Here is a 26,629-nt window from a genome sequence, read left to right on the forward strand (position 1 = left end):
AGTTGTTTCTCTTCACTTTTTCCATCATTTTCCCACTGTTTACCTTGGATTCGATCCAAGAAAATAAAAAGGGTCAATATCTCAAGTATTGATCAAGACTCTTTGTTTTTTTCAGTAGGGTTTTCTTCATTTTTTTTACTGTGACTTTCTCATTTCCTATATATGATTGATTACTGAGGATCAAAGATCCCTTTTTTTTTTTTTTTTGGTTTGAAGTTTGGCTCTGCTGTATTGGGTTTGATGATTTAGGATTTTAGGTTGTTTGCATTTGTTATCAAATGAAAGGTTGTTATGTAAATTGTAATTACATTCATCTCATATATTCTCTGTTAATGGTGTCTGTCCATATGTTTCAGTACATATATATATACAGGAAATGTGTAATTGTTTAAGTATACATATTAGCATATATTGACAGCTGACATGGAGGAATCTTGAATGTTCCTTTACTTTTTTTTTTTCCCTTTTAAGCTGTCTGATCATCATTTTTTGTTGCTTTTCTTTTTTAATTTTTAATATTTCATATTTCGTATACTATGCCCTTGCTTTGAATGTGTTGTTCTTTTTCCTCATTTTGTTTTCATAGAAAAAAGTGTTTGTTCTACTTCATAGTATTCTTGTTTTTGAGTGTACGATGATGCCTTGTTATGCTTGCTCAGATCGGTTTTATTCGGTTTCTTCCTCTATTAGTCCTATCGAATCTGCTGTTTAAAGGTTTCCATGTGTGAAATTGTTGATCTTTTTACTTTGTATAACATAACCCGAGGTTTTTCAACCCATTTTACTGTTTTTGTTCTATGAAGGTGAGAGCAGGAGAGGATCCTTTAGCCTATTTACAATAATGTCACTTAGTAAAGATCTTATCGTCCTCATATTACAGTTTTGCAATGAGGAGAACTTGCTGAAAACTGCTCATATGTGAGATTCAATATAATTTTGCCATTTTTATTTCAAATTTCGTAATTCAATCGAGTCAACTCCGATTTTGCCTTACAATTCTTGGTTAGGTTGGAGCAGGAAACTGGAATTTTCTTTGATATGAAACATTTTGAGGACATAATTCTCGGGGGATTCTGGGAAGAAGCTGAGAAATACCTTTCTAGTTTTACCGGGGTTGAAGACAACAAATATTCAATCAAAATCTATTTTGAGATTAGGAAGCAAAAGTTCCTCGAGGCGCTGGACAGGTATGCTATGCTTGTAGGTTTGTGCTTTCATATAGTAGACAGTAAATTCGGTTAAAAGAATTGCTAAAAAAAAATTTCAATTGGATTATAGAGATGATCGCAGGTTAGCATTAGATATCCTTTTGAAGGATCTTAAAGTGTTTGCTGCTACAAATGAAGAGCTATACAGAGAGATGGCATTGCTTTTAACCCTTGATGACTTCAGGTTAAGATAAGCATGAAGTATTTGTAAGCATTTTTAGGGTTTTGATCGAAATCAATCGTGTTTGTCTGATGTGAAGAAATCTATGTAAGCAGAGACCATTCGTCGCTATCCTCGTATGGGGATACTATGTCTGCTAGAAAATGTTTGGTGATTGAACTGAAAGCCATTATTGAAGCGAATCCCCAGTTCCATGGAAGGCTAAACTTTCCTCAACTCGGTAAATCAAGATTAAGGCGGCTTGTCAATCAGAGGTAGTTTAGTGTATGTTTTTCAGTTGGTTCTCGTCTTCAACTGTAAAGTATGCATAATATCGAGTTACTGTCTGTTTTTCTATTTCCATTGTCAAAATTACAGCTTGAATTGGCAGCATATTCATTGTGCAAATCCTCAACAGGAGCCACAGATCAAAACCTTATTCACAGATCATAAGTGTCCCGAGCCTGATCAGTCAAGCAAGGAGTTTCAAATGGTAAAAGTGATTGTTGTTTTGTAATTTTCTTCATGCCCCGTCGTTTAGACACATCTTTGATGTTGCATATTCTTTTCTCCAGCCGCGAAAAACGATTTCAATTTCAACCCCGCCTTTCCCTTGTGCTGCCATTATAAGTGACCGCACAACTTCAGATCAAGTGGTTAGAGATGAAACTCTTACAAGATTTGGTATGGTTAAAGTTCGGTCTAGTGCTTTTCATAGATACCCTGATGTTCTACGGTTCAATTGACGGTTTCCATGTCAACTGCCAATTCTTAGGTTCAACGTTCGAGGATGTCAATGATTCGGGAAGTGTCATCACTATAACCTCTACTGAGGCATTCAATGAGGTAATACTATGCATAACTATATTACTTATATTCCAATTTCATTATCTTAACCGAATTTTTTCATCATCGATTTCACATTTAAGTTATTTATCACCCAATTAATTATGTGTTCTTGCACTTAAACAGAAGGTTTCACCTTGTCCTCCTAGTCAGTGTCTGTCTGATAACTTTCCCAAGGATGTAGAACGCTTTTTAAATCTGGGATCCTCTCCAACGAGCATGGACTTTCACCCTATTCAACAGATTCTCCTACTAGGTTTCTTATATGTAAATCTGATTTCTTTGGTGCAAAGTTCTCGATCCTGAAAAACTCGTCACTAATAGCAATCTAATTGTTCAGTTGGGAACAGTGTTGGAGACGTGGAATTGTGGGATGTCGGTGCAGTAAAGAAGCTATTTTGGAGAAAATTTACAGTTTGGAAGACAGAGACCGTCTCAGCATCGTTTCTGGTACACCCATTTTAACCGAGCATTAATTGTTAAAAGTTTTTTCTTCTTTTAGAATATGGTGTGATTGTAAGAACTAAGAAGTACCCATACTCGTTCAGGAAGATATAAACAAAAACCCGCATATCTCAGTTAATCGTGTACTGTGGAGCTCAGATGGTTCATTATTTGGTACGTTTTTGCTCTGACTGAACTTTCATTAAGTTACACATACAAGAATCATATTTGAATCGTGAATTTACTATGTATAGGAGCTGCATATTCGAGAAACATTGTACAACTATATTCTTACCATGGCGGTAGCAATTCCATCAGAAAGCAACTAGAGGTAGTCATTTTTTTTTTCCTCATCACGGTTCTGTTTTGTTTCAAGTGCTGACTATTATTTCCCAGATCGAGGCTCATGCTGGCAGTGTAAATGATCTTGCGTTCTCTAAGCCGTATAATCAACTTCTTGTCATAACATGTGGCGATGACAAGTTAATTCAGGTAAATTTACTCTCTCTTGTTTTTTAATTGCTGTAGATATCAACTAAGGTTAAAGTTTGAAATAAAGATGCCGAGAATTGAATCAACATATACTTGACTATTCTTTATTCGAGGTATGGGATGCTGTAACCGGTGCTAGACGATATACTTTTGAAGGACATCAAGCCGCTGTCTACTCCTTGTGCCCTCGTGAGAAGGAAAAGATTCATGTAAATTAGCTGATTCCATAATTTCACAGCTCGATTTTTATGTTATGGTCATGTGATCCTTCTAACCGTTGTGCCACAGTTTCTATTTTCAACATCGAATAATGGCGAAATAAAAGCTTGGTTGTTTGATAACATGGGGCCGAGGGTTCAATATGATGCTCCTGGCCATTCGTGTATGAGAATGGTATACAGTGCTGATGGAAAAAGGTGATTGGTAAAATTATTGAACTGTTTCGTTTACTTTATTCTGTGAAGCCAAACTGAGCTTAAAAGCTTGTAGGCTCTTCTCGTGTGGAACAAATAAAGATGGAGACTCGTACATTGTGGAGTGGAATGAAACCGAAGGCTATATTACAAGGGTGTACAGTGGCCTTTCCAAATGCTTTTCGGGCATTTTGCAATTCGATATTAGCAGCAATGGATTACTGGCTGCTGGAGATGACCATTTAATCAAAGTTTGGAATGCTGATAATGATCAAATTCTGACAGTGATCGATGCTGGTGGAGACTTAACCGTATGTATTCAATTCTGGCTCTGATAGATCAAGCATTTACCACCAAAAGTTAAATATAGCTTGTAGCGAAGGCGCATCTTTATTTTCTTATAAAGTCACATTTTCGAGAGGCATGGTGCTGGAATTGACCTTTTATGTTCATATCCAGGGAAGCCCCTGCATTCGCTTCAACAAGAAAGGCAATATGTTGGCCATTTCTGCAGATCACAACAAGATCAAGATCTTGGTAAATGAGTATGGACGAAATTTGCTTCAAACTTCTTCTGGGCATCTATCAGAATCTACTCAAAAGGTACTCATAATCCACTTCTTCTAATTCTTTCACTTGTTTCATCTGGAGATTTCGACTTTTCCTTGTCTAAAATGGTTAATGAATTTCTAAAATTAGTTCTCTCCTCACTTGAGGTTTTATTTATCCTTGAAATACACTGTAGTATGGTACAAATTACGTATCTCACTATCGAAATGGCAGGCAAAGCTGAATGAATCACCGCATGAAAAGATTACTGATATCCCGGTAGTTGTGGAACCTGGAGTTCATGTTGAACCTAGCAGCATATTAGGGGCTCTGAATATTTCTAAAGTCGTCGAAGTTTCACAATGCAAGTCCTTGAGACTTCCTTCTGAAGTTAAAACAGATAGGGTATGATCCTTTCATATTTTATTACATTGAAGATCAGAGTGCCTGTTAGATAAAAGCAAGCTTATTTAATCTGGTTGTTGAGATTATGGACTATCCTCCTTACTACAAGATTAACAAAAATTGATAATATTGTATTTTACCGCACTATTTTGCTTATTAACTTTGTTAGGATAAGCTTAAAAGCTATAGCCATAGCAAAGGCATAACCTTATTCCCTTAAACTGTCACATTTTCGAGAGGCGGGGTGCTAGACTTGGCCCTTCAGGCCTCCGCCCAACAATACCCCTGTCACCTGGTGCTGGACTTGGCCCTTCATGGACCTCCACCCAACAAACTTGAAAAGGACTACAAGATTGACGAGATTGCACTTGATTTCAGATATGGAGGTTGACGTACACAAGCTCGGGGAATGCCATTATGGCACTGGCAGCAGATGGTGTTCACCTAGTTTGGAAATGGTCGAAGAATGATATTAATCTGGGTGGGCAGGTAATCAATTGGAGTTGCATAATGAACTAGTCTTTTTCGTTTTTGCTATGCAGATAATGGAATTGTTTGGTTTTTTCGTTTTACATAATGTTAAGTTCCCCAATTATATTTGTAGTTGAATTTTTATCTTCTTAATTTTGATATCACAGACTGTTGAATGAGCAAGATCTCTTTACTGCAGGCAACCACAAAATGCGTACCTGAAAAGCAACCCCGGAGTGGATTGCTTATGGTCAACAGTTCCCCGCCTAGCAGTAACTCTGATATGGTTTCCCCATGCTTAGCTCTGTCCAAGAATGATTCTTATGCCATCTCGGCATCTGGAGGAATGGTTTCTTTGTTCAATGTGATTGCGTTTAAGGTGTTCTTTTCTACATAATTTTCTTTTCTGGGGAGTATATAAAAGACGATGTTATTATAATTCTAGTCATATACTGCAGAAAATGAAGAGTTTCATGCCTCCTGCACCTGCAGCAACATGTATTGCGTTCTACCCGTCTGATAACAACATAATTGCTGTTGGATTGGAAGATTCGACTATCATCATCTACAATGTCCGCTTGGACGAGGTAAACTATGAGTATTATTGGGTTTGCATTTGATGCAATACAGATTCTGCTACCAATAACTTAGTTATCTTATTTCCTAGTTTATTAGTAGTTGCCTATTTTACTTTAGGTAAGTATATTTTAGAATATTGTTTCCTTATGTCTTAAAGGTTTATTAGTAGTTGCCTATTTTACTTTAGGTAAGTATATTTTAGAATATTGTTTCCTTATGTCTTAAAGCTTTTAACTCCTATATATAGGGAGAGTATTAGATTGTCTTAGCAAGTTGGAATTGAATAAAATCAAAAGGAAGTTTCTTCCACCAACTTCTCTCTCCCTCTCTCACTGTTATCAGCCACCATAGGTAAACCCTCTTCATCTGTCAACCACAGACCTGTGACGCGTAGTCAAAGTACTGATATTAATTGAAGCATGTGTTCCATCTCAACTAAAAGGCTAAGCTGATAATTTATTCAAAAGACCTTGGCGGTTATACTACAAGAAAGAACCTGCAGGCTGCAGCTGACTTTATCGTTGCGTTTCTGTTACAGGTCGTAAGCAAGTTAGAGGGACACTTGAAAGGAATTAGTTGCATCGCGTTCTCTAATGCACTGAATGTGCTCATCTCGTCTGGCATTGATGCTCAGGTTAGCAAAATGAACTCTACCGCTTAATCTGGTTGAAATAGTTGGGCACTATTGTTACAGAAAAGCACAAAAGTTTCCATACCTGAGTTTCAGAATCATATATATGGTTAGAATGAGATAAATAATCCAATTTGAGAGTGACTGGAAAAGATTTCTTTCTTACTAGTTTTCCTTCTCGTGTTGCTAGATCGTTGTCTGGGATTGCAATAAGTGGGAGAAACAGAGAAGTGCAGTGCTGCAGATTTCTCCAGATTGGTCACCAACAGAATTATCAGAGACCATCATCCAATTCCATCAGGATCAGAAACGCTTCCTGGCTGTACACGAGACGCAACTTTCAATTTATGAAGCTTGTACACTGCACTGTGTGAAGCAGGTATGGTATTTCTCTCTTTCAATTCCCCATCAAACACAATGTATGTGCATTCCGATATCGAGCTTAGCTTGTTCTCTCGAATCGAATTTTTAGTGGACGATGAGGAACTTCTGCACCCGGATATGCCACGCAACATTCTCTTGCAACAATCAGTTTGTGTATGCTGTGATGAGAGATGGAATTGTATTGATACTCGATGCTTCTCACCTCTGTCCCAGATTTGAGATTGATCCATCCACTTACATCCCATCTGATATCAGGTAGGTATTTGGATACTACTGTAAATGAAAATAGAGTAGTACATACCACATTGCAGACTTGCGGCGTATCCCTTAGTATGTTTGGTTCATGAAATAAGTTGGGAATGGAGTAACATTCCTGGGAATAATTAGCTATTTCCTTTGTAGGATGAATAGCCATTCCTAAAGACCCCCTGGTCGGTATTAGCTATTTTCAAACTCTCCAGAATAGTTTTTGTATTATAATATCAAATATACCCTTTACACAGGCACATGTGTATGTGTGTGTAATATAATTTTTGAAGTCTTCGTTCAGTTAAATGTATTATGTTGTGATGTTTGGTTGTAGATGGAATGGGGTCCCCTTGGTGATTGCTGCACATCCTGGAAAGCCGAACCAGTTCGCTCTGGGTTTGAGTGATGGCGGAGTGCTGGTGGTTGAGCCTCAAAAGTCTGAAGATGAATGGGTTGATGACAACACCGAAATAACAGCAAAGTTGTAGTAATAGACTAATAGGATTATAGGAAGAAGACACTGAGAAATGAAGTTTTGGTATTCGTTTAGAACCTCAAAATGGGATCCTGACTTGTCTGCGAGGTTTTACTTCAATTTGGAAAAAAAAAAAAAAAAGGTTTTGATTGCATTCTACTTTCAATACTATCAAGGTTTTTAAAGTTGTTTTTTCTCGCATGAATAACTCAGTTGGTCATATGGGTGAGGTTTTGAAAAAAAGACCAGAGATTGAGACATCGAATCTCAATAGTGACAGTGTGGGAACAACCTCACCTCTCTGTTCAATTGAGATGCTCTGCCAAGTCGGGTTGAAGATTCAACCTTTTGGGAAGAAATGTTACAAGTTTTACCCCTTTTCATGTAGTTTGATTTTGAACAATTCAATCTTAATGGCTAAATCATAAACCAAAAAGCACCCCCCAATTGAAAGTATAGACATACATGGTCTACACAAGTTTAACTCCTGAGTAAGCAATATTTGGAACAAGAGACCAAAATTTGAAACTCAATATTGACAATGTAACTATTATGTTCAAAGTAGTCAGATCCCGAATGCACACTGACATTTACATCTTCTCAAATGCTTTGTCGGGTCAAGGTGTGATGAGCTTTTGGAGTAATAATTCACCTTTTGGAGCAAATATATACATATACTGCATGAAGCAACTCCAACCAAGTTAATCAAACTGTTTAATCACCACAAGGTTACAAGTTTGAATACCAGCAAGAGCATCTTATTAGTTTTCTTGATTTAAGCAAGTTAAGAGATTTGGAATTTCTTTGTTTAAACAAGTCAACTAGTTTGAAATTTATCCAATGCCCACTCAAATAGTGGCTGCAAATTTTTCTCATTGCAAAAAAAAAATAAAATGTATAGACGTACCATCAATCCTGTATGTAGTAAGGCACAAACTATTTGCATGAACAAAAGGCATTCAAACATCAGTGAAGAGGGTAAGGAGCATAGCACAAAGCACAATCAAAATAAGGAAACCAAAGGGGATTCATCAGTCAGCATTAGTACAAAGAGTCAACATTTATTGACAAGGAATCCATAACAAGGATACATATGTTAGAGATAACATTGTCAGGTTGACATAGTTCATATCATAGGTTGCAGCATATAATGTTCAACCATCAACCTTGGTGGCTGCTGCTCATGCATAGCTCACACTACTGTCTCTCATGTTTTTGCACTGACTCGATTGCTCATAACGAACGAATCTAATCTTTATCTTTGCCGAGCAGTTCTTTGACATCTGGGAAAATTCAAATCTTAGTTATTCATCACCAAATTGTGAAATACAACAATGAAGAAACACATCTTGTACCATGAAACAACTACGAAGCTGTGGCCAAATTCTTGAACCTTAGCGTAATAACTTGTATTTTCTTTTCTTTTTTTCTTCCCTTGTTATTCTTTTTCTAGCATTTTTATCAACCCCCACCACGAAAAATAAATAAATAAATATACATAAAGTTGAGATATTTACATGGAGGAAAACACTAATTGGTTGGCGTCCGCAAATGGTGTTGTCAGTCTCCAACAAATACTGTTTAAATGCATCTGGATCACCCGTTTCGATTATGTCCATACCCATTTTATCCAGCGCCTCGATTGATTTGTAAATTGCTCCGTGTGTTTTGTCATAATATGTGTAACGGAACCTGGCAGACAAACCGAAAACCCAATTATCTAAAATACAAATACACAATTGAAGCATGTGCTCCATCTCAACTAAAAGCCTAAGCTAATAGTTGGACTGCACATTTATGTTTATATATTGTTTATGCGCAACACGCCCCCTCCCCCTCACGTGTGCGGGCCGATTGCTCTGATGGGTGTGCGGGCCGATTGCTCTGATGGGCTCCAAACAACACGTGGACCAGCTCTGATACTAAATTGAAGCATGTGTTTCATCTCAACTAAAAGCCTAAGCTGATAGTTGGACTGCACATTTATGTTTATATATTGTTTATGCTCAACATACACAACCAACATATTTTTTATTTAAGTTCTTAGAAACTTGGTTGGATGCAATCAAGATATGTCATAAGACTATGAATACTTAATGCACTTAAAAGTTCATGACAAATAAACCAAATTCTGCAACAGCATGACATAAGAAATCAAATATAGAAACATCAAAGTCTGATAAAACAATATCAAATGAGCGTACCGTGAACCCCAGTGACAAAAATCTGAAGATACGGAAAAGAAGTTTTTTGGATCATCGACATATTTTGCCAGCAATTGTCCATACATGGCTTCATTTTCAGCACTAAGAGCGCCAACCAAAATAGGAACAACTTTCACCTCATACCTGCCAGAACAATTCACTAATTCAGTCTCCAAGAACATTACCTTTGAAGGTTCAGTGTCCAAAACGTACCCGCGAAAAACTTTAGCAAGATAAGGCAGGTGCATTTCCATGCTGTGCTCAGCCTCATCAACATGAAGGTCCATAGATTCAAACTTCCCAGTAGCTTTCAACTCCTCAATGACTGTTGAAGCATGCTCTGTATCAGCCTTTTATAATAACTTTTGAAGAATTTGACATGGACAATACAAAGTAGAGGATTGAATGGGGGTGGGGATGAGGGGCACTTGAATTTGATTTTCTCATAAAAACATGATTATGATGTTGATTCACAAATGTATTAAAACAAATGAAAAATTTTATTTGGAAATGTATGATAGTATGAATCAACCACATAAAAGGGAACTCCAAAATTAAATACCAAACGCTGAAGTCATGTTTTGCTAAGTCGACTCAAACAACTAGACAGATACAACCAATATACTCTATGATAACGTCATTCTTTGCAGCTGTGATTAAAGATAGAGCAAATGCATACCTATCAAATAAAAAAAAAAAGATATGAAAATGCATGCAGAAATCTATTCTTGAGTACCTTCCATATCAATAGGTAAGTCTCCTATTGGAGTCTTGTAAACTGTGGCTCTTGAAAGTGCACATTTTGGAGTGTAATAGTGGTGTGATGGGCCAAGAAGGAACACACGAGAACTACAAATACAAAGGGCATTCATGGTAAAAGAGAGGAATTCATAAAAGAAATAAACTTTTTTTTTTTGTAGAGATTCACTAATTCTTAGAGAATAATGCAGGCTGTTCACATAGTGTGCCTAACTATTTGATTTTGATGTAATTGTTATGAACTTATGATTGCACCATAACTAATTCACTAATAGTTTTATCACCAATATAATAAAGAAACACGGAGACTAATACAAGGAAGAGAAGGTGTGTACATGTTTGCTGGGTCTATGTTTCCAAATGCAAATGCTGCTGCACGACCTGAATACGAATAGCCTGCATGACTTGTAGCCAGAGGCCACCATAACAATTACATCAACATCTCATAGTTAGCCAAACAACAAGAAAAGAGCGGGATTATGACTTACGGTGCAATCACACCTCGTACATCAGAAGACTTAGCCAAACCACTTGCTCTCAACCACCCATCAAGCTCTTCTTCCAGCTTTTGGGCTGCAAATGGATGTTATGAAGCATTAGTGATAAAATGCGGTGCTACTATTCTTGAAGAGCTCGATACTTTGATTATGACTTCTATACAAATGCACGATGGATAGCCACTTCTCTAGTAAATGCATCATTTTGAAAAGTGAAAAAGAACGTCCAATCATTTGAAACAAACAAATACATAGAGAGCCCGACCTCAAATGTTCATCTTTTCTAATCAAATTAAGTAGAATTCTTCAGCTCCCAACCAGCATTTCATCTGTTCTTGTGGGCAAAGGAGGGTGCAAAATCAAGAAACTAACTAATAATAAATCCATAGTGCTATTCTACCACATTTGTTTAAGAGTTAAACTACCTTAGCAACACACCCATTTTACCCAAACAGGTCTTCTACAAATGTACAAACCACTTCAAAAAATTAAGGAAACAGGACAACACAAATTTTAGTAATCCCACTCCTCACTTAACTGAACCTCATAACTTCTACTCTCAAATCAAAATCGTCAAACAATATACAAATCCAAGAATCTGAAAAAGAAGAAAACTTTACCAAAGATTAAAATGGTGAAGAAAAAAGAAAAGTATCCCAATGGAATAAGAAATTGAAAAAAAAAATTATTTACAGAAGGAACCGAACAAAATTCTTCCGAACACTGTGCTCAGTTTAATTTATCGTACTACTCAAAACCCCAAAAAATTCGCAGCATAAGAAAATGAACAAGACAATCGATCAGCTGTATAAATTCAAGCAAGAACAAATCTTTAAAGAAAAGGGTTCGATTAATTGAAAGAAATGATAAAAATCAAGAAATGGGACTTACGATTATCAGTGTACCATGAACCAGCATGCGATGCTCTCCTGATTTTCTCCATTATAGAATCCTATATATAAAAAAGCTAGATGTTTTTGGCCAAAATTTTTTGGCTCCAATTCCCGCCTACCTAATACGCCACCGTTTTGGAAACAAACTATTGGGATGCCTACATTAATTATGATATTTAATTTAAATGGCTGAATTTAAAATAAGTCTGTTCAAAATACGAATAAAAATCTTTGGAAAACGAAATATTTGTATTAAACATCATGTCTCTATGGCACATCTGAATTGGAATTATTTTTACATTTAATGCTCAATGGTAGGCATCTATTGTGTTCACATTACTACAAGAAACAAAGCATAATTGCAAGTTTCAATAACTATATGCATTGAATTACAAAGGAATTTTACAATTTCCAAAACTAGCATTAATTTAAATTAATAGAGATGAATTTAAAATTCAAAATAAATAGTTACACAACCTATGCATCACTTGAACACTATAAATAAGATGGCAGTATCATACCCAATAGTACGAAAGGAATTAGTTGCATCGCGTTCTCTAATGCACTGAATGTGCTCATCTCGTCTGGCATTGATGCTCAGGTTAGCAAAATGAACTCTACCGCTTAATCTGGTTGAAATAGTTGGGCACTATTGTTACAGAAAAGCACAAAAGTTTCCATACCTGAGTTTCAGAATCATATATATGGTTAGAATGAGATAAATAATCCAATTTGAGAGTGACTGGAAAAGATTTCTTTCTTACTAGTTTTCCTTCTCGTGTTGCTAGATCGTTGTCTGGGATTGCAATAAGTGGGAGAAACAGAGAAGTGCAGTGCTGCAGATTTCTCCAGATTGGTCACCAACAGAATTATCAGAGACCATCATCCAATTCCATCAGGATCAGAAACGCTTCCTGGCTGTACACGAGACGCAACTTTCAATTTATGAAGCTTGTACACTGCACTGTGTGAAGCAGGTATGGTATTTCTCTCTTTCAATTCCCCATCAAACACAATGTATGTGCATTCCGATATCGAGCTTAGCTTGTTCTCTCGAATCGAATTTTTAGTGGACGATGAGGAACTTCTGCACCCGGATATGCCACGCAACATTCTCTTGCAACAATCAGTTTGTGTATGCTGTGATGAGAGATGGAATTGTATTGATACTCGATGCTTCTCACCTCTGTCCCAGATTTGAGATTGATCCATCCACTTACATCCCATCTGATATCAGGTAGGTATTTGGATACTACTGTAAATGAAAATAGAGTAGTACATACCACATTGCAGACTTGCGGCGTATCCCTTAGTATGTTTGGTTCATGAAATAAGTTGGGAATGGAGTAACATTCCTGGGAATAATTAGCTATTTCCTTTGTAGGATGAATAGCCATTCCTAAAGACCCCCTGGTCGGTATTAGCTATTTTCAAACTCTCCAGAATAGTTTTTGTATTATAATATCAAATATACCCTTTACACAGGCACATGTGTATGTGTGTGTAATATAATTTTTGAAGTCTTCGTTCAGTTAAATGTATTATGTTGTGATGTTTGGTTGTAGATGGAATGGGGTCCCCTTGGTGATTGCTGCACATCCTGGAAAGCCGAACCAGTTCGCTCTGGGTTTGAGTGATGGCGGAGTGCTGGTGGTTGAGCCTCAAAAGTCTGAAGATGAATGGGTTGATGACAACACCGAAATAACAGCAAAGTTGTAGTAATAGACTAATAGGATTATAGGAAGAAGACACTGAGAAATGAAGTTTTGGTATTCGTTTAGAACCTCAAAATGGGATCCTGACTTGTCTGCGAGGTTTTACTTCAATTTGGAAAAAAAAAAAAAAAAGGTTTTGATTGCATTCTACTTTCAATACTATCAAGGTTTTTAAAGTTGTTTTTTCTCGCATGAATAACTCAGTTGGTCATATGGGTGAGGTTTTGAAAAAAAGACCAGAGATTGAGACATCGAATCTCAATAGTGACAGTGTGGGAACAACCTCACCTCTCTGTTCAATTGAGATGCTCTGCCAAGTCGGGTTGAAGATTCAACCTTTTGGGAAGAAATGTTACAAGTTTTACCCCTTTTCATGTAGTTTGATTTTGAACAATTCAATCTTAATGGCTAAATCATAAACCAAAAAGCACCCCCCAATTGAAAGTATAGACATACATGGTCTACACAAGTTTAACTCCTGAGTAAGCAATATTTGGAACAAGAGACCAAAATTTGAAACTCAATATTGACAATGTAACTATTATGTTCAAAGTAGTCAGATCCCGAATGCACACTGACATTTACATCTTCTCAAATGCTTTGTCGGGTCAAGGTGTGATGAGCTTTTGGAGTAATAATTCACCTTTTGGAGCAAATATATACATATACTGCATGAAGCAACTCCAACCAAGTTAATCAAACTGTTTAATCACCACAAGGTTACAAGTTTGAATACCAGCAAGAGCATCTTATTAGTTTTCTTGATTTAAGCAAGTTAAGAGATTTGGAATTTCTTTGTTTAAACAAGTCAACTAGTTTGAAATTTATCCAATGCCCACTCAAATAGTGGCTGCAAATTTTTCTCATTGCAAAAAAAAAATAAAATGTATAGACGTACCATCAATCCTGTATGTAGTAAGGCACAAACTATTTGCATGAACAAAAGGCATTCAAACATCAGTGAAGAGGGTAAGGAGCATAGCACAAAGCACAATCAAAATAAGGAAACCAAAGGGGATTCATCAGTCAGCATTAGTACAAAGAGTCAACATTTATTGACAAGGAATCCATAACAAGGATACATATGTTAGAGATAACATTGTCAGGTTGACATAGTTCATATCATAGGTTGCAGCATATAATGTTCAACCATCAACCTTGGTGGCTGCTGCTCATGCATAGCTCACACTACTGTCTCTCATGTTTTTGCACTGACTCGATTGCTCATAACGAACGAATCTAATCTTTATCTTTGCCGAGCAGTTCTTTGACATCTGGGAAAATTCAAATCTTAGTTATTCATCACCAAATTGTGAAATACAACAATGAAGAAACACATCTTGTACCATGAAACAACTACGAAGCTGTGGCCAAATTCTTGAACCTTAGCGTAATAACTTGTATTTTCTTTTCTTTTTTTCTTCCCTTGTTATTCTTTTTCTAGCATTTTTATCAACCCCCACCACGAAAAATAAATAAATAAATATACATAAAGTTGAGATATTTACATGGAGGAAAACACTAATTGGTTGGCGTCCGCAAATGGTGTTGTCAGTCTCCAACAAATACTGTTTAAATGCATCTGGATCACCCGTTTCGATTATGTCCATACCCATTTTATCCAGCGCCTCGATTGATTTGTAAATTGCTCCGTGTGTTTTGTCATAATATGTGTAACGGAACCTGGCAGACAAACCGAAAACCCAATTATCTAAAATACAAATACACAATTGAAGCATGTGCTCCATCTCAACTAAAAGCCTAAGCTAATAGTTGGACTGCACATTTATGTTTATATATTGTTTATGCGCAACACGCCCCCTCCCCCTCACGTGTGCGGGCCGATTGCTCTGATGGGTGTGCGGGCCGATTGCTCTGATGGGCTCCAAACAACACGTGGACCAGCTCTGATACTAAATTGAAGCATGTGTTTCATCTCAACTAAAAGCCTAAGCTGATAGTTGGACTGCACATTTATGTTTATATATTGTTTATGCTCAACATACACAACCAACATATTTTTTATTTAAGTTCTTAGAAACTTGGTTGGATGCAATCAAGATATGTCATAAGACTATGAATACTTAATGCACTTAAAAGTTCATGACAAATAAACCAAATTCTGCAACAGCATGACATAAGAAATCAAATATAGAAACATCAAAGTCTGATAAAACAATATCAAATGAGCGTACCGTGAACCCCAGTGACAAAAATCTGAAGATACGGAAAAGAAGTTTTTTGGATCATCGACATATTTTGCCAGCAATTGTCCATACATGGCTTCATTTTCAGCACTAAGAGCGCCAACCAAAATAGGAACAACTTTCACCTCATACCTGCCAGAACAATTCACTAATTCAGTCTCCAAGAACATTACCTTTGAAGGTTCAGTGTCCAAAACGTACCCGCGAAAAACTTTAGCAAGATAAGGCAGGTGCATTTCCATGCTGTGCTCAGCCTCATCAACATGAAGGTCCATAGATTCAAACTTCCCAGTAGCTTTCAACTCCTCAATGACTGTTGAAGCATGCTCTGTATCAGCCTTTTATAATAACTTTTGAAGAATTTGACATGGACAATACAAAGTAGAGGATTGAATGGGGGTGGGGATGAGGGGCACTTGAATTTGATTTTCTCATAAAAACATGATTATGATGTTGATTCACAAATGTATTAAAACAAATGAAAAATTTTATTTGGAAATGTATGATAGTATGAATCAACCACATAAAAGGGAACTCCAAAATTAAATACCAAACGCTGAAGTCATGTTTTGCTAAGTCGACTCAAACAACTAGACAGATACAACCAATATACTCTATGATAACGTCATTCTTTGCAGCTGTGATTAAAGATAGAGCAAATGCATACCTATCAAATAAAAAAAAAAAGATATGAAAATGCATGCAGAAATCTATTCTTGAGTACCTTCCATATCAATAGGTAAGTCTCCTATTGATTCTTGAGTACCTTCCATATCAATAGGTAAGTCTCCTATTGGAGTCTTGTAAACTGTGGCTCTTGAAAGTGCACATTTTGGAGTGTAATAGTGGTGTGATGGGCCAAGAAGGAACACACGAGAACTATAATAGTGGTGTGATGGGCCAAGAAGGAACACACGAGAACTACAAATACAAAGGGCATTCATGGTAAAAGAGAGGAATTCATAAAAGAAATAAACTTTTTTTTTTTGTAGAGATTCACTAATTCTTAGAGAATAATGCAGGCTGTTCACATAGTGTGCCTAACTATTTGATTTTGATGTAATTGTTATGAACTTATGATTGCACCATAACTAATTCACTAATAGTTTTATCACCAATATAATAAAGAAACACGGAGACTAATACAAGGAAGAGAAGGTGTGTACATGTTTGCTGGGTCTATGTTTCCAAATGCAAATGCTGCTGCACGACCTGAATACGAATAGCCTGCATGACTTGTAGCCAGAGGCCACCATAACAATTACATCAACATCTCATAGTTAGCCAAACAACAAGAAAAGAGCGGGATTATGACTTACGGTGCAATCACACCTCGTACATCAGAAGACTTAGCCAAACCACTTGCTCTCAACCACCCATCAAGCTCTTCTTCCAGCTTTTGGGCTGCAAATGGATGTTATGAAGCATTAGTGATAAAATGCGGTGCTACTATTCTTGAAGAGCTCGATACTTTGATTATGACTTCTATACAAATGCACGATGGATAGCCACTTCTCTAGTAAATGCATCATTTTGAAAAGTGAAAAAGAACGTCCAATCATTTGAAACAAACAAATACATAGAGAGCCCGACCTCAAATGTTCATCTTTTCTAATCAAATTAAGTAGAATTCTTCAGCTCCCAACCAGCATTTCATCTGTTCTTGTGGGCAAAGGAGGGTGCAAAATCAAGAAACTAACTAATAATAAATCCATAGTGCTATTCTACCACATTTGTTTAAGAGTTAAACTACCTTAGCAACACACCCATTTTACCCAAACAGGTCTTCTACAAATGTACAAACCACTTCAAAAAATTAAGGAAACAGGACAACACAAATTTTAGTAATCCCACTCCTCACTTAACTGAACCTCATAACTTCTACTCTCAAATCAAAATCGTCAAACAATATACAAATCCAAGAATCTGAAAAAGAAGAAAACTTTACCAAAGATTAAAATGGTGAAGAAAAAAGAAAAGTATCCCAATGGAATAAGAAATTGAAAAAAAAAATTATTTACAGAAGGAACCGAACAAAATTCTTCCGAACACTGTGCTCAGTTTAATTTATCGTACTACTCAAAACCCCAAAAAATTCGCAGCATAAGAAAATGAACAAGACAATCGATCAGCTGTATAAATTCAAGCAAGAACAAATCTTTAAAGAAAAGGGTTCGATTAATTGAAAGAAATGATAAAAATCAAGAAATGGGACTTACGATTATCAGTGTACCATGAACCAGCATGCGATGCTCTCCTGATTTTCTCCATTATAGAATCCTATATATAAAAAAGCTAGATGTTTTTGGCCAAAATTTTTTGGCTCCAATTCCCGCCTACCTAATACGCCACCGTTTTGGAAACAAACTATTGGGATGCCTACATTAATTATGATATTTAATTTAAATGGCTGAATTTAAAATAAGTCTGTTCAAAATACGAATAAAAATCTTTGGAAAACGAAATATTTGTATTAAACATCATGTCTCTATGGCACATCTGAATTGGAATTATTTTTACATTTAATGCTCAATGGTAGGCATCTATTGTGTTCACATTACTACAAGAAACAAAGCATAATTGCAAGTTTCAATAACTATATGCATTGAATTACAAAGGAATTTTACAATTTCCAAAACTAGCATTAATTTAAATTAATAGAGATGAATTTAAAATTCAAAATAAATAGTTACACAANACACAAATTTTAGTAATCCCACTCCTCACTTAACTGAACCTCATAACTTCTACTCTCAAATCAAAATCGTCAAACAATATACAAATCCAAGAATCTGAAAAAGAAGAAAACTTTACCAAAGATTAAAATGGTGAAGAAAAAAGAAAAGTATCCCAATGGAATAAGAAATTGAAAAAAAAAATTATTTACAGAAGGAACCGAACAAAATTCTTCCGAACACTGTGCTCAGTTTAATTTATCGTACTACTCAAAACCCCAAAAAATTCGCAGCATAAGAAAATGAACAAGACAATCGATCAGCTGTATAAATTCAAGCAAGAACAAATCTTTAAAGAAAAGGGTTCGATTAATTGAAAGAAATGATAAAAATCAAGAAATGGGACTTACGATTATCAGTGTACCATGAACCAGCATGCGATGCTCTCCTGATTTTCTCCATTATAGAATCCTATATATAAAAAAGCTAGATGTTTTTGGCCAAAATTTTTTGGCTCCAATTCCCGCCTACCTAATACGCCACCGTTTTGGAAACAAACTATTGGGATGCCTACATTAATTATGATATTTAATTTAAATGGCTGAATTTAAAATAAGTCTGTTCAAAATACGAATAAAAATCTTTGGAAAACGAAATATTTGTATTAAACATCATGTCTCTATGGCACATCTGAATTGGAATTATTTTTACATTTAATGCTCAATGGTAGGCATCTATTGTGTTCACATTACTACAAGAAACAAAGCATAATTGCAAGTTTCAATAACTATATGCATTGAATTACAAAGGAATTTTACAATTTCCAAAACTAGCATTAATTTAAATTAATAGAGATGAATTTAAAATTCAAAATAAATAGTTACACAACCTATGCATCACTTGAACACTATAAATAAGATGGCAGTATCATACCCAATAGTACCAAATTTGTTCCTGCTGGCGGAGTAGTCTGTTTGTCATATTGGAGAGCAATGTGAACTCTTAGAGGCTGCAATAGAAGGACAAAGTAGAAGCCCCATCGAGACTGCAACTTAAGAATGCAATGTGCTATAATAGCAGGTAAGTCTTCCTCTAATTTTTATGGAATAGTGAATGAATGCATAAACACATATTGTGCACCAACTGTTTGTATAAAATAAAATTTTGTTTCCACAGCCAGTCCAATGGAGTGTCATTTTCAGCTATAATAGCAGGTAAGTCTTCCTCTAATTTTGATGGAATAGTGAATGAATGCATAAACACATATTGTGCATCAACTGTTTGTATAAAATAAAATTTTGCAGAAACAGCCATTCCAATAAAAAGTGGTGGAGCAAACAAATTATTATGGTATAATAAATACAGCTTTCTTAACCCAAGGAAAAGAATAAACAGGTCCATCCCATTCTAACCACATGAATGGGGCAAGCAATAGTATGGACACACATGCTCAAAATGTAATGTAGAAAACCTTTTTAGAATTTCAACAGCATACCAAGCATGGCATTGACACCTGAAATTAGCATATTATGATTACAATAGCAAGAAAAACTTAAATTTAAGTAGGTTTGTGCATATTGTTACATTCTAAATGATAATGTGCTCATATAAAGTGTAATATTCCATTTGTCTCTTGAGTTTGGGTGAATGTGCTCATAATAAAAGTAAAGCAGTACATATATTTTCTAAAAAGAAAAAAAAAACATGTCAACATGGAATACAAATTTTCACAGTTAAGCAGGACATCAATTTTTCACAGTTAAGCAGGTGATCTATGGTTATATTACTGGGGATGCATTCACAGCATTAAAACATGTTGCAGTACAAATGGTTCAGTTGCAAGCAATCAAGTCGAAATTTGATAATGCAGTACAAACAGCCTCGAAATTTGATAATGCAGTACAAGCAGTTGTGAATTCTATTTCCTAATGTAATTTTGTGATATGAATGATGTATACATATTTTTTTTTATTCTTATTCTGATTAAAGGAATAAGCTTAATTTCCCATATTAATTTAAAAAATTGTTTACGATTTCATATTCAGGCAGGCTAAAGAAGAAAATTTTCTACTTAAAAAAACAGAGCAGAAAATCAAATTGCGAAAAGGGAAGGAACAGATTTCATATTCTGTATTAAATAGTCTACACACTTAATTACTATTACCAAACTCTAACAAAGAAAGCAATCACTCAGTGGCATTGATGTCTTTTCGATATCCCCAACAACGTGATTGATTTATTGGTAAGGTTAAATGCACACAGATGATTCAAATATAAGATATTGTATTTGAATCACAAGCATGTACCTATTAATTTCTGACATTGGAAAAGAAATTGTTAAACTGGAAGAAGAATAGATTGATGAATGGAGAAAAGAGCGATGAAACGAAAATTGAAAGGTGAAACTCAAACCTTAATTCTAATTCGGACAAGAATTTTGGAATAATAAAAACACTTACATTACAATAAAGCGGTTCAAATACACCACCTGTTCGATGGATTGCCTCACATGTATGCTGAGTGATCGCCTTCGAACTCGAAAGCACTGAAAGCAGAGAGCCGAAGGCGCCTAGGGAGGAGAATCGGTTCCGGACAGGCTGCTAGATAGATAGAGACGATGAGAGCACGGAGTCAGAGATTCGGAGCCGTCGATGGAGGAAAAGCGGCGCCGACGAGGCTGTGAGACAGAGAGACGATGATAGAAGTGAGAGGCTGGGAGAGACGGTGGGGGGCGGCAGAGAAGATGGGTAGGGTTAGGTTGTTCTGGTTCTGGGTGTGTCATATTTGTATAATTTTATTTATTTATTTATTTATTTTGCATAAAATGTCGTTTTAAAAAATAGGATATAGATTATTAATTTACATTTAAATGATAATAATAATTATTTAGTAATAATATGTGTTTAATATATATTCATAAATAATTAAATGTGATATTTTTTTTTGAAAATTAAATGTGTTATTTAAACTTTATAATTTGTGATTTTAGATTTGTAGTGTTGTTATGGTGTTGTGTTTGTATTTTTTTTTTTTTTTTTTATTATTTTTTTAATTAATTTTTTTATTATAATTATTATTTTAATTAAACATATATGCTAATAATTATTTATATCATATCAACATAATTATTAAATGTAAAATTTTCAAATCTCATGCTATATCTTTCTTTTTTTAATATTATCGACTCTGTTACGATATATTATTTGTTCATAACTATATCATGCATTTGGTATCTAATAACACAATGCTTTATAATATTCCGTATATGCTAATAGTATGAAATGATATTCAATATAACAACCAATTTAGTATTTCTAAAGAGTTAATACATTTCAGAATGAGTTTTCATGAGTAATATATTTAATTTTATTATTTTAAAAACATTATCAATAATAAAATTACTTAAATTTTATGTCGTGCATCGCACGGGAGCAAATACTAGTACTGATGAATTGTGAAAGGATTTTTGTTTTGTTACTGATGATGCGTAGAGTGTAGACGCCCAATATATAAAAAGGAAGCGTGTGCCTCTTTCCTTTCTTCCTTGAGTTGTGCAGTTTACACTTTACTCTACCAAGTCCAATAACCCTCTGTTACATTTTATCTATGCTAAGTATTCTGCTTAAATTAAATCATGTTCTTCATTTTTTTAAATTTAATATGTTGTTTTTATTAAATTTTTAATATGTAAACTTTATTTAGTAATATTAAAGTAAATATTATAAAAAATTAAAATATAAATAACTCGAATCAATCTCGTTGGATTTTAACAACATAGCATACATATGAGATGGAGAGTATAAAGCGAAACATAGTGAAGAATACCACATCGTGTTATATGTGAAGGAAAATACTATTTGAATTACATTTGTATATTAAATATTATGGGGTGTTTGGTTATTGGCTTATCAGTCAAAAAATAGCTTATTTGACCAAGAATAGCTGATTGACCAGTCAAAAAAGCTATTTTTGAGTGTTTGGTAAATGGTTTATTGACCTGGCTTAGGCTCAAAATGATGATATTATTATTATTATTATTATTATTATTATTATTATTATTATTATTACTAACTAGTATTTCGCCGGTGCGTTGTACGGAATGGATTTGTTATAATATTTTAAGAATATTTGGATCGATATACAATTATATAAATTATAACATCGAATATTGTATAGCGCAATTGATGAAATTGGTTGGATCAATTATGTTGTCTGGTATTTTCCTTGCTTGAATTAGAGCAAATAATTGTTCAATTACCGGTACGATGCACAAATAAATTTTTTATTATATATTTAGATAATAAAAATAAAGAAAATTATTTAAAAAATTCTAATATTGAACGTGTACATTTATTTGATTATAAGATTAGTGCAAAAGTATAACTCAATTAATTGAAATATATATGACTTGTTTGTCTACAATTATCTTAAAAAGATCGATATGTAATATGACTTATGTAATTATATTATTACTAAAATAAATATGAGAAAAATGAGAAATAATTTAATTATAATTATTATAAAAATAAATTCAACGACCAGTGTTATTATCATAATAATTATTAGGCAACTATTATTAATCAATTACACTAATATATGTGCAATTATACTTTTATACCTTAAGTATATTAATTTTCACCCTATCGCATTTAGTTTTTCTTCCTCCTTCATATTTGAATGAATTAATTGTAACAATTATAAAAAATCTAACAGTCATGTTTAATTAATTTTTTTTAAGTTTTTAAATAATTTTCAGTCAATTAGTATATCCATTCCCTTTTTCAATTTGCCTAATTTTCCTTTTCCATTATGATTTTTTTATATTTTCAATCAATTAGTAAAATCAGTTTTCTTTTTCATTTTCTCTTTAATATTGTCTGGGCGGAATTTCACAAAGGATGACTGACTCGGGAGAAAGCCACATACAATTGACCCTGACTAAAGACCGATTTTTTTAGCAATAACCAAACGTGAGTTAGTGTTTGGCCTTAGCTTTTGTTTATAGTCATGGCATATGCAAATATCAATGAGAATTGTTTATGCTGGAATTTGAAGGACAATCAGTGGTTCTGCCAAATCAACATTATAGTAAGGCAAGACAGAATCCACGTGCTCCTCCCATAGAGTAACAGTGAGCCGACTACCCCTGAGTAGTGAAAACAACAATGAGCATGATGATGCCTAAATTTATACTTAAACAAATCAAAAAGACATCCAAACAAACACATACCGAGAGTCTTCAATGACAAAATCAATCAACCTTTGAGGATTTGAATTAACTTGGACAACTTTTTGCTCATTAATGAAAACAACACGGCCAATCAAATCTGCAAAAAACCAAACAAAAGATTTACAATAAATGACCTTTTATATCCTATATTGCGAAACTAAAATTTATATATTTTGTAGCAACTAAATATTTAAAGTATTAGTAAGGATGCATGTATATTTAATATTATTTTGGTCTGATAAAATGTTTCTTGACAAAAGATTTAAAATTGGCATTCATGAATGTATACTATTAGAAATTTAGTATAACAAAAAGAAATAAAAACACATCTAGTATAGAATAAGATTTAAAGAAGAATTTACCAATTAGCAATTTAGCATATTGCTATCCACTCCTCCGGGAGCCTTCAATGTTTCTTGAACTTAACCACAAACTCTTTAGGATTTGTAAATGGATACAAGTTCTCTGAAGAAAGAAAAAAAAATATTGTAATGCTCTCCAGGTGCAAATATTAAATATGGCTACAGTGTTCACTACAAAATGCTAACCACCGCAAAATTTACACAACCTTTTTTCCTCTAATTCATAGAACAAAATTCGGCCACGATATAGTCACAATCTGCTCTCCCTAATTTATATACACTTTTAAACTTAATAGCATTTACCTGGGAGTCATGGAGTAAGCACTCCAGTGTGTGTTGGTTGATTGTGGAATGTGGATATTCCCTTGACAAATAACAACGCATTAGCCGGAGTCTAATACAACTCCTTATCATCTTGGGAGATAGGTCGGAAGCAGAGACAAAAACAGACCCCATTAGTGAAAGAACAATATTGTTGAAAGATTTGCGTGACAATATCGTTTTACTATTTCGATTTGTGTAAGTAGGTTATAAAATTTCTAATTGATGAATGTATTTATAATACGAATTGACGGAGGAATTGTAGTATAGGAATTGTAGAGGAATTGTAGTATACGAATTGTATTGGAATTGTAGTATAGGAATTGTAGAATAGTAGACTTCATTTTGTAGTATTGGATTTCGTGTTTTAATAGCAGATTTATTTGATACGAATTGTATTGGAATTGTAGTATAGGAATTGTATTGTTTTAATATTATTCTATTGTTTATACGAATTGTATTGGAATTGTAGTATAGGAATTGTATTGTTTTAATATTATTTTGTAGTATTGGATTTCGTGTTTTAATAGCAGATTTATTTGATACGAATTGTATTGGAATTGTAGTATAGGAATTGTATTGTTTTAATATTATTCTATTGTTTATACGAATTGTATTGGAATTGTAGTATAGGAATTGTATTGTTTTAATATTATTCTATTATTTTAATGTACAATATTTTGGGCGGGAAGGAAGATTTCGTTTTGGAGAATTTTGTTTTTATATATATAAAGATTACGCAAACCATAATGTTAGGAATTCTATTTGAATTTACAATTGTATTAGGAATATGAATTGTATTGCCATATTTTACAATATTACGCAAACCATAATATTATAGGTATGTTGTGGGAGGGAAGTTAAAACTGAGGATATTGTTTTTATTAATAGTATAGATTGCATTACAGAGAAATATATATACTGAATTATTACCATTAGTAATTCTAGTCTAGAATTGTATTACAAATAGCAACGTAGGGAAGAATATATTTTATTAGGAATTCTATTTGAATTTACAATTGTATTAGGGATAGGAATTGTATTACCATATTTTACAATATTACGCAAACCATAATATTAGGAATTCTATTTGAATTTACAATTGTATTAGGGATAGGAATTGTATTACCATATTATACAATATTACTCACACCAAAATATTATAGGTCTGTTTTGGGCGGGAAGTTAAAACTGAGGATATTGTTTTTATTAATAGTATAGATAATAGATAATAATAATAATAATACTAATAATAATAATAATTAATTTTAAAAAGTAATTTAAGAATTAAGAAATTAGTACAATGTCCTTATAGGTCATTTTATATCCAATCAGCTGAAAGTAAACAACTAATTTACCAAACACTTTTCTATAATCAGCTAATACAATCAGCTAGTCAAATCAGTTAACACAACCAGTTAATACAATCAGCTAGTCAAATCAGTTAACACAATCAGCTATTAGTTATCAGCTAACACAACCAGCTATAAGCTATCAGCTGATTGCCAAACACCCCATATAAATTGATATAGTGTCAAGCGTAGTTTAATACTTTAATTATTCCACCATCAATTCTCTAAAATTTAGAAAATGGAAAATAATGTTAGTTTTTTATGGAGTCATGAGCCTTAGGGTCTAGTGAGCTATAGTCGCTCGCTCAATTCAATCGGCTAATAAAGGTGAGAATTTAATGGCATGGTGTTAGCCGTTAGGCCTGAGATCGGAGTATATGAGGTAATAGGATAATTATTTGGAGTTCTAAAAAAAAAGGATAATTATTTGGGCTTAATGGGGTTAGGAAGGTGGGCTCATGGTGAAGAAAGGGAAATGTGGGCCCATTGGTAATGAAGGCAATATGAAGGGGGAAAGGTGGGCTCATGGTAAAGAAGGGTCGAAGGTGCCGTTCGTTATATCCTAGACTAGGGTCGATAGTGTAGGTCCGAAACGACGTCATTAGTTAGTGGAGAGTTAACGCCCGACGAACACTGTTAACCGCTATAGAGATTCATGGCGGTGGAGGGGCGATATTCGGGGCATGTACACTGTTAAGCATGGATACCATCTGTTAACCGCTAGCTCTATGATTGTAGATTCACGACTTGGGATTGCATATGGCGACTCCCGGTTCCTCCTAAAATTAAGAATTTGTTGTGGAGATGTGCTCAAAACATTTTACCGGTTAAGGAGATTCTCAAAACTAAAAGAGTGTGGGTTGGAGGAGGTTGTCCATTATGTGGTCACGCTGAGGAAACCGCTGCCCATCTTCTCTGTAACTGTAATGTTGCGAGCCAATTATGGGAGGATGCTGACGTCCTCCAAGGGCGTTCTTTGCCGGCTTTCATGGAGTCAGTTTTACGCATGCCCACGGTTGATAGAGCTGTATTCATGGCAGCAGTATTCTGGTCCGTATGGTCCCTGCGAAATGATTGTATCTGGAGGAATGGGTCTGGGATGGTTGAG

General features: G+C 34.5%; 4 protein-coding genes across 13 annotated transcripts; 2 read left to right on the forward strand and 2 right to left on the reverse strand.

Moving 5' to 3' along the window:
• On the forward strand, positions 1-7,474 carry LOC116031717 (protein TOPLESS-like). 5 transcript variants are annotated; one of them, XM_031274016.1, is made up of 25 exons: positions 1-114; positions 804-918; positions 1,008-1,187; positions 1,279-1,392; positions 1,485-1,643; positions 1,747-1,861; positions 1,944-2,052; positions 2,144-2,214; positions 2,341-2,470; positions 2,555-2,664; positions 2,763-2,832; positions 2,913-2,989; positions 3,055-3,150; positions 3,264-3,359; positions 3,439-3,566; positions 3,640-3,874; positions 4,023-4,166; positions 4,347-4,517; positions 4,896-5,006; positions 5,188-5,367; positions 5,447-5,575; positions 6,106-6,201; positions 6,389-6,577; positions 6,671-6,837; positions 7,166-7,474. In XM_031274016.1, the coding sequence occupies exons 2-25, from the start codon at positions 842-844 to the stop codon at positions 7,317-7,319; spliced, it is 3,108 nt and encodes a 1,035-aa protein (XP_031129876.1). In that variant the 5' UTR covers positions 1-114; positions 804-841; the 3' UTR covers positions 7,320-7,474. The 5 variants fall into 5 exon arrangements, with proteins under 5 accessions (XP_031129876.1, XP_031129884.1, XP_031129861.1 ...); XM_031274024.1 differs by having other exon boundaries at positions 21-85; XM_031274001.1 differs by lacking the exon at positions 1-114 and adding an exon at positions 124-714.
• Positions 7,475-8,294: 820 nt separating this feature from the next.
• On the reverse strand, positions 8,295-12,190 carry LOC116013763 (protein MEMO1-like). 2 transcript variants are annotated; one of them, XM_031253688.1, is made up of 9 exons: positions 12,181-12,190; positions 11,658-11,817; positions 10,758-10,842; positions 10,605-10,673; positions 10,247-10,359; positions 9,724-9,835; positions 9,511-9,654; positions 8,824-8,998; positions 8,295-8,589 (listed from the first exon to the last, which is right to left on the reverse strand). In XM_031253688.1, the coding sequence occupies exons 2-9, from the start codon at positions 11,707-11,709 to the stop codon at positions 8,488-8,490; spliced, it is 852 nt and encodes a 283-aa protein (XP_031109548.1). In that variant the 5' UTR covers positions 11,710-11,817; positions 12,181-12,190; the 3' UTR covers positions 8,295-8,487. The 2 variants fall into 2 exon arrangements, with proteins under 2 accessions (XP_031109548.1, XP_031109556.1); XM_031253696.1 differs by lacking the exon at positions 12,181-12,190 and having other exon boundaries at positions 11,658-12,031.
• Positions 11,921-13,533, forward strand: LOC116010449 (topless-related protein 1-like). Its single transcript, XM_031249870.1, has 5 exons — positions 11,921-11,931; positions 12,173-12,260; positions 12,448-12,636; positions 12,730-12,896; positions 13,225-13,533. The coding sequence occupies exons 1-5, from the start codon at positions 11,921-11,923 to the stop codon at positions 13,376-13,378; spliced, it is 609 nt and encodes a 202-aa protein (XP_031105730.1). The 3' UTR covers positions 13,379-13,533.
• An 820-nt stretch (positions 13,534-14,353) lies between these two features.
• Positions 14,354-21,014, reverse strand: LOC116031006 (protein MEMO1-like). Of its 5 annotated transcripts, none has more exons than XM_031273462.1 (10): positions 20,745-21,014; positions 19,190-19,265; positions 18,667-18,826; positions 16,901-16,985; positions 16,748-16,816; positions 16,348-16,460; positions 15,783-15,894; positions 15,570-15,713; positions 14,883-15,057; positions 14,354-14,648 (listed from the first exon to the last, which is right to left on the reverse strand). In XM_031273462.1, exons 3-10 carry the CDS (start codon positions 18,716-18,718, stop codon positions 14,547-14,549), a joined length of 852 nt encoding a protein of 283 aa, XP_031129322.1. In that variant the 5' UTR covers positions 18,719-18,826; positions 19,190-19,265; positions 20,745-21,014; the 3' UTR covers positions 14,354-14,546. The 5 variants fall into 5 exon arrangements, with proteins under 5 accessions (XP_031129322.1, XP_031129311.1, XP_031129316.1 ...); XM_031273451.1 differs by having other exon boundaries at positions 20,716-21,014; XM_031273456.1 differs by having other exon boundaries at positions 19,190-19,301; positions 20,716-21,014.
• Positions 21,015-26,629: the final 5,615 nt, after the last annotated feature.

The sequence above is a fragment of the Ipomoea triloba genome, chromosome 1 (genome assembly GCF_003576645.1).
Source record: "Ipomoea triloba cultivar NCNSP0323 chromosome 1, ASM357664v1".
In the NCBI taxonomy this organism is placed as follows: Eukaryota; Viridiplantae; Streptophyta; class Magnoliopsida; order Solanales; family Convolvulaceae; genus Ipomoea; species Ipomoea triloba.